The following is a 14,367-nucleotide window of genomic DNA, read 5'->3' as shown; positions in this document are numbered from 1 at the left end:
CTTGTGTTCCACAAAGGTTTCCTGCAGGAAAAATACACCTTCTCCAGGACAAGTCATTTCCCTAGTTTCAAAGACTACTAGTTTTTTTTTTCATTCCCTGCACTTTTGTGCTAGCAACCACTTATTCTGCTTGTTGTGTTGTACTCAAATATTTCACTAAATATGTCAGCTTCACCTTTTCGACCCTGTAATGGTAGATTGTTATGATAAAATATACTTCTGTTTAGATAAAACTTTTGCTCAGCTGCGGTTTTATATGGGAAAAATGTAGAGGAAATTGCTGCCAAACTTGTTCTGTTCTATCATCTGAGTGAAGAAAACAGAGGTGGCCAAAAAAACCTACTTAGATTAGCTAATACGTCCCATGTACATTTCTCCCAGTCCATGAATCCATGTATAAACAACAGTGTATTGCACTAAGTTTAAAGTGAGATTGCAGTCACATAAACAGGCAGATGGTACATTTGGTTTTAGCACATGACAATTAACTTTTTCTTTTTAAATTGAACAGACTCACCTGTTAGAAGAGAAATTGTAATAACCGCTTTCCTCTAGAATCTCTTCAATTAGAGTCTACAAGATAAAATCATTTCAGTAAATTATCTTTATTAAAAGTAATAAATTAATACATATAGGTATATTTATAGCTTACCTGCAACTGTTCATATGTCATCCCTTCTGCTATGTCAGAAGTGCCAACAATACCTTAAATAAAAGGCAAGTAATGTTATACTACTGAATTTGGGGTTTATGCTTCCTCATCAGTGTCTTAGCAATTTCACTACAAATGTAATGACAAAAGAGATACTTGATTACCAACAGTTTATTCCACTGACCACAATGACCCCCCATAAAGGTGGAAGGCATCTTATGGCATAATGTGAATATTTGAGGCACACATTGTTATCACACTATGAAAGAGTTCTCACTGATAGAAAACATTTTAAATACTTAATGTAACCGAACACAGTGCAGCCTTCTTATTCTTTCCCACTTACAATTTGTAGTGGAAAGAGCACACAGCCAGCTGCAATTTGTGAGGACAAAACTATTCTTTGCAGGTTAAGAGATTCAAAAATCAGTTACTGAGCATCTGAACTAATCGCATTGTTGTCTTCAGGAACAAAATAAAGTTCATATTTAAAGTGATGGTTAGGGACTTTTACTCAAATATCACCCTTGACACAGAATTATTTGGGGGTTTTGCAACAAGTTGTGGAACTAATATGCTAGTTTCAAAACAAAGGCCAGCAAAACCAAATTTTCTCACCCTTCTTTCTGGCACCATAGTTTTTAATGTTACTACGTCCTCTAATCCATGTATTGCAACAGAGATTTTCCTGCATTTAGAAGAATTGAAATGGCACAAATACCAAAATACAGGCTGCATGTTTCCCTTATGTGCACTGCACAGAGGCATCTGATGAAACAAGTCTCCGACCTAAGAACTTGTGGTTCCCCACCCATGATGCAAGTGATTGCAGGTTTGATTAAAGATGGAGTTAATGATTTGTCATGCTGAGTATCACTAGTCCAAAGTACATTTGACACTATTCATTTTCTAAAGTGTGTATGTATATACTTAACATATACTTTACTGATGTGATATGGCATGTAGCTTTTCCCTCCTCAAGTCTGTAGGGTTTGATTGAGCCAGGTAATTAAATCATCCCAGTATAACAGTTTCAAAAATGACAGAAGAACAACATAAGGTTTAAACAGAGTTTGTTTAAAAATCATGTGCAGACAGGTAAATCCTAAGTATGACATTTTCAGTTACAAACATTTATATTGATTTCAATAGATGAACCATGTGTTATTTGCATCTTTGCTATTTCTTTGTAATTCCAAAGTATATTCTTTTAAATTAGTAGAATGTTCCATCAGTGATAAACTATGTATCTTACCAGGAATTAAACAAAAGAAATAAACACCCTGATAATGAAAATCAGTATAGTTAACATAACTGTCCTTAAAGTCAGATCTTAGAGCAGCAATTCCTTCTGCTTTGATACCGTACCCTTTACTAGGGTACCCTTTACATATGCCATTAGAGAGGTTTTGTTTCTTTCTTTACCTTTTCTCTCATCTGGAAGCAACATATTTTGACCTGAAGAGAGAAGTGCCACATGCCAATCTGCTGTGAAGAAGTTAGGCTCAATCAATTCAGGAGAACCTTGTAGCAGCTGGGGAAGAAAAAAAAAAATTGTAAAAAGCAGAGGACACCTGAAATCTCCATCCTTCCCATCTGCCAAAACTTGGGACTTCTATGAGGTGGTTTACCCTTTCCTATGTTTCTCAAAGGAGATTTCAATACTTTTTAGATTAATGAAAAAGTGGTAAATACAATTATGAATGTCCTACATTCTTCTCTCCAGAAATACTGTCTGAACATTTCAAGTTGCCAATCTGCATTGAGTTCTTTAGACTATCTGAATAAAATGTCATGAACTACACATTTCTGTAAAGATAAACAGGGAAGTGTATTCCCTCAGGAGAGAAACAGCTGATGACTCTGGTTTTCAAAACTGGGGCTTCAATTGAAGCTGTCAGCCCACATTCAAATGATATAGTCACCATTAGAAAGAAGTCAGCACTTCTGAAACCTGAAAGTTAGTTCAGCTACTTGATTATGCGAGCAAGAATACTGCCGTTAAACTTAAAAACATCTAATTTTGAAAATATCCACTGGTAACAACTCTGACATGAATATATCTGTGGGCAGGAAAGAAATTCCAGTTATGCATTTCTGCAGCATGTTAACACTTCTACAGTTACAGAAACAGAAGAATATCTGTTGTTGGAAGACCTTTACCCTACTACCACCAATCAGTGGAGGAATCTTTTTGTCTTTATTCTAATTAGGTTTGCTAATTCATCATAGTTAAAAACCCCAATGATTTTTAAATTTTATTTGCAGAAATTGCACAACCTCATAACAACATTTGCTGGAAAAGTTCAACCTAATTCTTTTCTCTCTTTAGGTTCTTCCTATTACCTCCAGATGATATCTGTTACCCAACATATTTATGGTGGTGATTTGGGTAAAATATATACCATTTATTCACCGATGCTTATCAATTCTCCATCCTTCTAACTGTGCTTCTTGTTGTTACTTTCTATTAATTGTTTCTCTAACTATTTCCTTCAAGGTAGAAATGCCCAGAATTGCATTCAGCATTTCAAAATTTTCAATTTACTACCATTTACTTTTTAAATAGTGTATTTCTTTCCTTTTCTTCATGTTTGAAACCAATCATTTCAACTGTTAACACAGTCTAACTGAAATAAATAGCTTCCTTTATTTCTGGGCATTTGAAATTTAGGTTAATTTTATAATAAACACTTCCTTTTTCTTACCATTTTTTGGGCATCCTTTCTGGAAAACATCAACTCAATAAATTATTAGCAAATATATCCCTATAAAAGTCATGGCTGAAATACAGGAATTGCTTAATGTAAATCCCAGTTTGATTTACAGGACAGCAAATTGGCATGAAACTGATGGCTCAGAGAGAGGCATCTTTAACTATCTTTCAAATGTACTACCAATGTAAACACTAAGTAGCCATCTTTCACAGAATTTAGCATCTCAGATTAATTATTACAAAAGTACAGGAAGGATTTAGCATTTAGGGTCAGTCCATTCCTAGCAAACAATGACTTAGAAGACTCCACAATTCAGTACAAGTAGGTGACAATCAAATTAGATTGCACAGGGGAATTATGTGAGTGATAAGAATTAATCTTTGTCATCATATTTTCGATAGAATAACATAACTAATAACTGCATTGTCATCAGTTCAAAAATGAAATATCTTAGCTTCAATCTCCCACAGTACACAGATGCCAAGGATGTCATTTTCAGATCCTCTGCTGACTACAGTCTTCTCAAGAGATGTTCGAAGGAATATTCAGAAATTCTGATACTAGTTGTTAGCTCTTTCTCTGTTGGAGGGTGCCCAGCATGTCATTGGAAAACATGCAGGCATCATTCTTTAGTCATGCCATTCTTGAAAATCTTCAGTATTTTTAAGCTGATGACACTAAACTGTTGCTGCCACACTGTGCAACAATAGGACAAGGTATGCTATAGTCAAGACACTCCAGGATAGTGTTTTCTTAAAATTCATAGTTTGAGTAGGAATACATACCAAAACATGAATAACATTGGGAAGGTAATAACAAATTAAGAAGAGTTTACATAAATTAAGAATTTACATAATCTCTGTCAGCCTTTAACACAAAAAGTTGCATTTTCTTTTCTCTTCTGTTTTTGAGCTCTGAGGAGGCAAAGTCTGATTTTGCATATTAGCAGCTAGCAGGTCCTCTCCATTTCCAAAAATGTTCTAATGATCAGACACAAACTTGAAACCAAACTGTAGAAACTGCTTACTTAAGAAGCCTCCATATTTTCCAAATAAAGAATTGCTAGAGAATATTCTAAATATTTCCTTTTAAAAATGGAATATTACACTTATAATTCTGTGATATTAATATCGATATTTTAATTCAAAGAGGAGACAGTCAACCACAGGTAGTAACTAGCGTACTACACCTTTTTCATTTCTGATTTCAGATTACAAGGATTGCTCTGCTGACTGAAGAGGGACTTCTTGAATCTCTCAATGATTCTCCTTTTAAAGTTGAATTGCAAAGCTGGAGGAAGCTACATGAAACAAAGAAACAGATGTTTTCACCGCTCAGTTACACCTGCCATAAAGATGACCTAATCAGCAGTACCATTGTCAAAAAAAGTAGCTACACTGCAAAAAGAAACATTGATATTTAATACCATGGTGATAAACAACAGTACAATATTTGATTTAAAAGCATATTATAATAATGCTCCTTAGTTTGTCCATTCTGTTAGGCTTGGCATACCATAGAACAGTCCCTCTAGCCTTGAAGGTGAAGATCATGATAACAAGCGTAACACAGGTAATGTTAAATTTGCCTCCCTGATCAAAGTGCCAGTATTTGGGATATTTTTCTACAGATGAAGCCCATAGAACATTAGAATAGATTTCATGTTGGCTATAATGAGTGGCTCCAGCTGAAATTAATGGTATTTAAGAAGCTTAGATCTTCATTCAACGCATGTAGAATGGCTTCAACGGGTTCTTTAAAGGTCCTTATGTACATCTTAACACAGTTCAGAACATTCTTTTGCTAGAAACTTCCTGTGGGAGGTAATTTACATTTCACTTGTCCATAAAGCAAAACTGATTCTGTACACTTTTTCTCATGTCATTTTTGTTGAAAAAATACACATCTTTCAACTATATTTACAGAAGAAAAGCACAAATCATACTTTATCATGTTTTAAAGTCTTTAATAGAGAGTTCAAAAGAGCTGTCTTTCCTTGCTCTTTGAGATTTTAAAATCATGTTTATGATCCAACAGTAAATGTAAAGTTTCAGCTGTTGGTCACTGCAGTGACGCCAACCCAGTCTGATGATAATTCTATAGTATATGCTACCCTTCTGGAAGGATCTCCTGTGCTGTTTCTCTATATAGTTGCTTATACCTACTGACAGTGTTTGTAAACCTACGATTTTCTACCATTTAGTATACACTTTATAAGCACATCATCGATGTCAATTCATGAAGTGTCACTCTGCTGAGTTCAGGAAGCTTTTTGACTACTCAAAGAAGGTCTGACTGCTAATGATTCATGTTCAAACACTGTCACAGTACACATTATAATGATTTTTTTTTTCCCCACTGGAACAAATTACTGCTTTTAGACGGCTATAAATCTGGAACAGCTATATTGGCCTCACAGGAGTCCTGATTTGCTCTGACAAACCAGGGATCAAGGTGACATCCTAGGCATAAAAGACTGCATCAGACAGCTTGTTACATACAGTTTTTTGTTACAGATAGATACTACTCTCTTTTCATGTAGATAAGGCCTTACACAAATGCTCTAAGTCAGATGTTGAATGTTCCTTTGTCTATAAGTGAGTAAAAAGAACAATGCCTTAGGAAAGGCCTGCAAGATACTCCATAAACTACATGCTACTTCAATGAACTGTGTGCAGTTAATGTACCATGGGCATATTGGGATATTCTGAATCAAAAGTGGGAAAGAACAAGTCCACTGCTCGAGAAATTCGGAGCTGCCTCAGGCACTAATGTTCAATTTTAGCTTTTGTTTTAATGAAATCAGATGTCAGATCAGTTTTAAAAAACCCTCAAAACCGGCCAAGGATTTACATAATGCTTTTTTAAAAGCTTTCTCTTACATTGTTTTCCAGAGATCACTCTGACTCTTGTTCCCATGGAAACTGGATTGGGAAGGCTGCTGGCAGCCAAGAACTAACAGGCAAGAACTCTCCCTTGTAAACTTCAGTTTAGAATTGTCAGCTGAAATATGCAACAGACTTTCATAAAACAGCTATGTATTATAACAAATATTCTACCTTAGATCTGTAAAAACATAAACAAGTACAAGAGAAGCACATGGTACACAGTGAACAAGTACAGGTATGGATTGGGTTTCCTGCTTTCCCATTCCAAAGTCAGCTGAGACCCAAAGCATCCAAGTTGCTACTACTGCTTCAGTGGCCAGTTCTGAGCGAGTTTTTGAGTTGCTGTTAGTTCTCAGTTATTTGGCATCCACATTATGATAACTTGCATTAATTAGTAGGCCACTTGAGAAAACCTTCAAGAGAGAGGATAGGTTCACTAATGAGCATCTTGGACTTACTCCTAATATAGCATGTAAAGACTGAATTCCTCATTTCTGTTAGCAGGGGAATGGTATCATTTCCAATTATTTTAAATAACAATTGCTTTATTTGTCTCTGATAATTTAATTCCTGTATTACCTGCTTTGATACCTTGACAGTTAAAAAAGAAAAAAAAGAGACATGTAAAACACTTGCTTGTTCAGTTATGCTATTCTGTTCTAAACAAAACCAAACAAATTTGGTTCAGCAATCTGAAATCCCCTGAGGTGAAAAGTATCACTTTCCCAACATAAACACTTCATTTTGGAAAATAAAAATACATTTATTTAATAACAGCAAATTTTACAAGTAGCTTTCTTTTGGCAGCCATCTTTCTGGAGAAGAAAAAGTTTCCTGTCACATTTTTAGTTGAGAGTTCAATGCAGATTTATATCAGCTCCATTTTCATTTTGGAATTACCATGAAATAACTTCAACTCTCTTTCACTATGAAACATTTGAACTCAATTTTAAAATAAGCCTTAAATTTGAAAAAGATTTGACATTTCAAAATATTTAAGATTTGAACTATTGCACTAGAAATCTCAATAAATTATTAGTATTTATTGATAATAAAAAAATATTATGTAGTAGTTATTTAGAAATTATTGCTATAGAGGAAAGCATTTTATATACTCTCCATGTCATTATATGATATTAAGTCACTTAAAATATTCATATTGCTGGCATGACAGAATGTTGTAAAACCAATTTACGGTACAATCCATTTTTCTGAGGTGAGCTGATGAATTTTTTTTCCATATGACTCAATTATTGCCATCCTCCACATAACTAATATTCAAGGTTAGTCTTTATTTAAATGACATATTTTTAAAGCATCCTGCCATCTGCAAAAATGTCAAGTTCTGTTGTTTTTAAAGAACAGTGACTAAATTAGCAGCACTTTGCAGTACCATCATTTTGACAACAGCAAATAACCAAAAAGTATAGAATGTCAGAAGCAACAGTAATGCATACTTGAGTGATGAAGATAATTTTGTGCAGCTGAATAAGAATCTGCTGAACAGGGTCACTGATCTGACGCACCTTCCTTTGTGAAACAGCAATTCCTGCTGATGCTGTAGATGACAAGAATAAAATCAGAAGGAGGGATAATTTTGTTGCCTTAATATATTAATAGCATACACTGTTAAAAACCTGTAGATGTAAATATTAAGTTTTAATGCATGACTTGTTTTTCCAATACTGTTGGGAACATAAAAGGGATAATCTAAAAACTTAAAAGGTTAGACAATGTAATTGATAATGGGTTTCAAGAGAAAATCCCTTTCTCCAATTCATTTCTAAGTTACTCTAAGAGAAAAGAAGTATTGATATACCTTACTAATCATAAAATTTTTCCCACATTTATTCAAAATGAAATTTAAAGATACAATAAACAGAATTTTCTTATTTTAACTGAATTTTTTTACATAGATTAACACACGTGATATTTATTTTTTATATCTTTTGATGTCATGAAATTTATTTTCATTTTATCTTCAGAATTAAAATGTTCTCCAAGTGGTCCACATCAGACAATTTTATTAAAATACATTTTCATGTTGTTTATAGTGATATGTGTTGCTTTATCACAGCTACACAGCTACTTTTTGTTTCCAACATCTAGCAAGAGCATGCTTTGAGAGAAACCTCAAGAAAATGTGCAAGAAGCTATGAATCTCTTGGGTCTTCTTTACTCTGCATCAGAAAATTAGTGGTTTCCCTTCTTTGCCATAAATTCCTCCCCACCAGAGATCACCCTATCTAAATGACATGTTGGTGGAGACTGCAGAAAGAACCTCTTACCAGCATTCTCTGAGATCAAAATGGCACCATCATAAAGCACGTTAATGTTCATTTTTCATATTTAGGATAAAAGAACACCAATGCTAAACAAAGAATAATGCTGTAAAAATTTCTCTCTCCACAAAAGAAAGAATACAGACATTGCTCTGTATTACAGTTTGTATATTGCTTTTGCTTGTAAATTCCATAAAAATAGTAGTGTTGACCCATGAATATAAGGGAAAAGCAGGCTATAAAAACTTTTAAATGCAAAACTAATTACATATTGACAGAAAAATGCATAAGGCTAAAGAAACCCTAAAATAGGGTTATGTAAACCAAAAGTATTAACACAGATTCAATTCCCATGTACATACACATGTAATTATGAGCTACGCACATTACATACACACTATACATAATGAAAATTTTATTCCCCCTCCTGCCTCTGCCATATTATATGGGATATAAAGTTGGCCTGTAAGATGAAAAAGAGAAAACAAATTTTGAAATTAAATATCAGCTTTGAAAAGTGTTCTGTCTCTTAATATATCTCCATATCATTTCTCTAAGCATTAACATTTCAAGTAGACGAACATTAGACAGATAAGAAGATAAAATATTCATTGACTAATTATAAGAAGAGATCTTGAAGTTAGAGATTTACAATAAAAGTAGGGGCACTTTGAGAAAATAAGGTTGCTATAAGTTGCTTCTAATATTTTCTTCTAAAACAGACATTAAACACCCCCCCCTTTTTTTAAAAAGCATATTGTATTTGAACATTTCCTTTAGCTGTTACCTAACAACAAGCACAACAGATATGCATAGACAAATTCACAAGGAGTTCACACACATGCTTATATTTTAGTGCTTAACTATTTAATTGGGTATCCAGGTATGATTTTTGCTAAAAAAGCATCCATCATACCTGGTGACAATGACACCACATTTTGTAGTATGAACTCTGAAGTAAAGAACAGAGTCAGTTTGTAATTAAAAGTAAAAACAATACAATCGAGAATATTACAGTACTTCAAACATTTAGGCTTCTTCATATCATTTTTATTAGATTATTGTTGATTTTATTTTGATAAGTGTGAATTAATTATCAAGACAATGAGCAAGAAAGCTGAATTTTTCTTATCTTATGAAAACAGTGAATAGATGTAAACATGTTCCTCTTCCTCTAAAGCTAGACTACCATTCTCTGTCAAGCAAATCCATATACATAATGTATACTTTTCATAGACAAAAGCACTGCAAAGGAAGTTACACATGAACAGAAGCTATGGTTTACTTTCAGCAAAATTTAACACAACAATTTTAACATGTCCATTTACTTCTATGTGTTAAAATTGGAATATATATATATAAATCAGCTATGGGAAGATATTTATTTCTTGGGATCAAGAACTGAAAACAAAAGCAGAAAGTGAAAAGTTATTTCCCCCACTGAACTACTGTTTAGTACTTACACAAACAGCCATTAAACCAGATATGGCCTTGGTTGTCCAGGATTTGAGACAGATAGACTTGTCTGCTGTAGGTATATTTTTTCTTGTAGTACAAATAGCTTTGTGATTAAAAGACTGCACTTTTTTTTTCTAAAGCGGAAGTGCCTGTGATTTACCAGCTAGTAATATGAAATATCCATGTGATATTTTTCCTGCCATATTCAATGACATGTTTGAAAAATACTAGACAAAGGCAGCTTGATAAGAAGCAAAATAAAATTCACTTGACTACCTAAATGAGTGAGCGTTACTTAAAATTTACAAAGCACAGTAAACTCAGTACCAATTTGTAGGTATTATACCTAAAAGGCTGACTATATTTTGCTAACTAAAGAGCATTATGAAATTATCTATTGAACCAAAAAAAGACATCACAATTTATTTGTGTTCAATGGAATAATTTTAATTCCAGGCATAAGAACCAACAGAGAAATACTGCTGATCAAGCTTTAGGTAATTTAATAGAATTAGGACATAGAAATAAATACACATTCTACAAACTGTGCAGATTTATAAAATATCATTCAGATTTTGAATATAACAATTAAACCAAACAGAACAACTTTATTCTTATTTACCTAGTTGCTCCTCTATCACGCTTTGCCTGCTGCGAAAGAGTATAGAGCCAAAACTAAATCAGTTTTTTGAATTTTTATGTGGCAAATCAGTTGTTATTTGTGATTTTTGACCTTGTGTATTTAAGTCATACACACTATCAGACCCAGAGATTAAATAAAAGCTTACCAGGAGACTGCCACCATAAAACAATTAGTGTATCACAGAAGAATAGTAGTTAACAAAATTAGCTTTCCAAGTGGCGTCTTAGACCTGGAAGCTAAGCAAAGAGCTTAGGTCCAGGTATTAAACTTCAGCCAGCAGACCGGTATCTCTCTCTCAAGTACAGTCTAAAGTACACTTCTGAGGCTAATTTAGGTCCATATACTAACATTTCCTAATATAAATTTATATTAATACATTATATACGTAAATAATATAGATTTAGAATAATGCCTAAATTTAGACCATATAAATATTTTTAAAATGTTCTAAAATACATGAATGTTTTCTAAAATATTATTCTAAATGTTTTCTAAAATATATGCCACAAGAAGAGCAATTTTGATCTAGCTCAGAAAAAGTATCTCAAGTGGAAAACTTGTTTCATCAGTGATGATGTATAAATACATGATCATTTACAAGGGCTCTACAAAATGTTCCTTTCATAGAATTTCCCATTGCATTCAGAAGTTTAGCAAGGATAATGACCATTAAAATGAGCTCTTGCTGATTTACTACAGGCATTCATATTTTTTAAAAATTCCTTATGGAAATTTCAGATAACATATTTGTATCTGAAATGTAATTATCTCCTCTTCTAACATTTAAAAATATAATTATTAGATAATATTATGATTTTTCATATTGCAAAGAACTACAACTGAAAGACTATGAGACTGCCACTCTGTCACAAACTATTATTTTAGCATGGACCTTGCATATAAGTGGAGGCACTCTCAAGACCAGATCAATAGGCAGTAAAGTGGAAGAAACAAAAGAGGAGACAGTCTGCATGTAACAGCAGAATAAGGTTTAAATACGTGGAAATCATTAGGTTTAATTTAAGTTAAAGTTTGATTTTGTTGCAAGCACAAAATTACCTGGTCGCTGTCTTGATCCGGGACCTTCAATATAATCTCTAGTATTATTTAAAATTAAAAGAAAGAAAAAAAAAAGTTTTAATTGTGTTTGGCATCAATGACTGTACAGGAAATATCAGTATATGAAGTTGCAGTGGTAAATAAGGAAATGTTTCATGAAGGCAATTGCACAACTGTTCCACTGTGAAACAACCAATTGGAATTGATCATTACAATGATCAATTATATAACCTATATTAAAATCAGAAATCATACCTACCTAACCTGAGATTGTCTTTCAGAAGCACTAAGACTTCGTTTAATTATACCTGAAACAAATGTATAAATATTATCTCTGGATTAAAATATATATATACACACATACATCTTAATATTTTCTACTTCTCAGACATGGTATCAAAATAACCTAAAAAGCAGTGTTAAACAACCTTCAAAGACCCATTTGACTATGGAGTTGCTGTTTGATGTATCAAAGATTTGTTTGCATCATAACTAAAATTTCAGCCCTGCACAGTATTTTAATAAATGCTTTCAGAATTTCACAGAAACTAACAACACATGCTGATTAGATGTCCACAGAAGATGTACCTGGATTTGCATTAAATTACTACCGTTACAGCTGCCACGTAGTCACAACATTACTCTAGGTTTTTATCCAGACTAGAGACATTTACATGTTTTCTCAGAGGACCTTTGATGGATTGTCTAAACTTTGTTTTACCAGAGTTTTATTGCCACCATTCTATTAGCTAACTATTCAAACTACTACATGTGCAATATCTTACTTCTTAAATAATCCCACTGATTTTAAGACGTTGAAGACAGGGGTATGACCAGTCATTGGTCAAATATCTAATCAGCAATAAAACTGAACTGAAACATTTATGTCATATATTGCATAATGCCAACAAAATTTGTAGAGGGAGGGGTAATGTTTGATGATATTTATTATTATGCACTTGGAAAGCATTGTCTTAAAGCAAGTATTCATCTTAAACATGTCTTAAGACATTCCTATAAAACCATTCCTTTGATGGTAATTTTGACATATAAGAACACTCTCTCCTACAAATGTTATCTTTTTTGAATCTTCCTCATCTTGAATAAGGAATAAGTATATGTTTAAATCTAGACATATTTCAGCTAACTGAAGGTCTGAGTAGGAAATGCTACAACAGTTTTCCCATACAATTATTGTATTTTAATATAATACCCTGCATCTTTGTTTACATGAGATGTTTCTTTCACACTAGTAACATCACAAGCATTATCATAAAATAAGAACAGTGGCTAAGAAAAGAAAGATATTACACTGAACTTACTCTAGTTTTCCCATTGTTGGTCTTGTTACAGCAATTATATTAGTTCTACAGCAACAGTAGAGGACTTTCAGAGAGCAAACACATTTCTGAGTCTTAAATCTTTTGTGTTCAAACATACTTTCTGTTATGCTCTGAAATACAGTGCCTCTATTTTTCCTACTTTTATGAGATCCTCTGAATTAAAAAAAAAAAAAAAAATCCTGAAGAAGGCTTGCATCTGTCACACAGAATCCACTTTAAAAACAAAAGAAATGACACACCTTTAGGCCAAATCTTTCTCCTTAAAAAGAAGACGCACAGACAGACAGAGAATGAAAGAAAAAGAAACAGTATTTTATTCCTCACTAATGCTTTGCAAAACAGATATTAAAACTCTGTAGTAGTCCCAAAAGAAGGTTTGATAAGAGCAGTTGATTTATATAATAGCAAATAAACTAGGTCCTTATGGAAGCAAAGATACTTCAATTGACTTTAACACTGACAGGAAAATAGATAGGAAAATACAGTGTCCACTGTCTAAAATGTAAAAACAGCCTTTGGAAATGAAAAAATATGATTGTGCCTATTCAAGAAACAGATATTTTACCTGCTTAGGATGCAGACACAATAATACAGATATAAAAGTAGACTGACTGAACCTGAATCAGGTTCCTTGGGGTAAGAATTTTGAGTGACAACCTCAGACACTGTTATAACAAAGTCTATACTATGTTATGGGAGTATGTGTGAGAAAATCTGTAGCAGAAGGCACTTGGCTAGAAAGCTAAATTTCAACACAGCTGTTTGCTAGAGTTTTAAAAACAGCTCTCCCTTCCAAGCATTAATATACAAAATTGGATTTGAAATACTATACCCTTTGGCTGTTTCAAATAAATGGTCTCCATCAGTAAAGGGCTCATATCCAAATTTGCTTAATTAGTTTAATGACTCACCACATTTGATTTGCTAATCCACCAGTTTATGAGTGTATTTACAAGTGCATGATATTTCACACCAAAGAGTCTGTCTCACCACTCACTGTACATGGCAGATGCAGTATTTTCTGATTCATATGCTAAAGTTAGGAAAATATGTATTTATGCTAAAAAAAAAGCCAAAACCAAACAAATAGAAATCATGATGCAGAACATCACTAAACAACAGCCAATAGCCTTCAGCCCTATTTCTATTACTTATTATTATGAAACCCACTGAGCATCTAGCACTGAGATTGGAATTTCTTTATGTTAGACACTACGAAAACACATTGGAATAATTTCTTCAGTAACTAAGCATGAGGAGACTCAGACATCTAAAAATCATTGTAACATTCATGTGTGTAGGCACATACTCATCAAACACTAATG

General features: G+C 33.2%; 1 protein-coding gene across 4 annotated transcripts in view; it reads right to left on the bottom strand.

Annotated features, from left to right (window-relative positions):
• Positions 1-14,367, bottom strand: part of NEK10 (NIMA related kinase 10) — a 107,939-nt gene that overhangs the window by 12,910 nt on the left and 80,662 nt on the right. For all 4 annotated transcript variants that reach the window (XM_026843578.1, XM_026843579.1, XM_026843580.1 and 1 more), the window contains 8 exons: positions 11,959-12,007; positions 11,700-11,737; positions 9,456-9,491; positions 7,715-7,815; positions 4,559-4,669; positions 2,078-2,186; positions 653-705; positions 518-573 (listed from right to left, as the gene is read on the bottom strand). In XM_026843578.1, the coding sequence (XP_026699379.1) occupies positions 518-573; positions 653-705; positions 2,078-2,186; positions 4,559-4,669; positions 7,715-7,815; positions 9,456-9,491; positions 11,700-11,737; positions 11,959-12,007 (553 nt within the window). The remainder of the gene's footprint in view (positions 1-517; positions 574-652; positions 706-2,077; positions 2,187-4,558; positions 4,670-7,714; positions 7,816-9,455; positions 9,492-11,699; positions 11,738-11,958; positions 12,008-14,367) is intronic.

Source organism: Athene cunicularia, assembly GCF_003259725.1.
Source record: "Athene cunicularia isolate RWA chromosome 2 unlocalized genomic scaffold, athCun1 chr2_part1, whole genome shotgun sequence".
Lineage (NCBI taxonomy): Eukaryota > Metazoa > Chordata > Aves > Strigiformes > Strigidae > Athene > Athene cunicularia.
The sequence above is the reverse complement of the archived record's forward strand: the minus strand, read 5'-3'. Positions and strand labels throughout refer to the sequence as shown.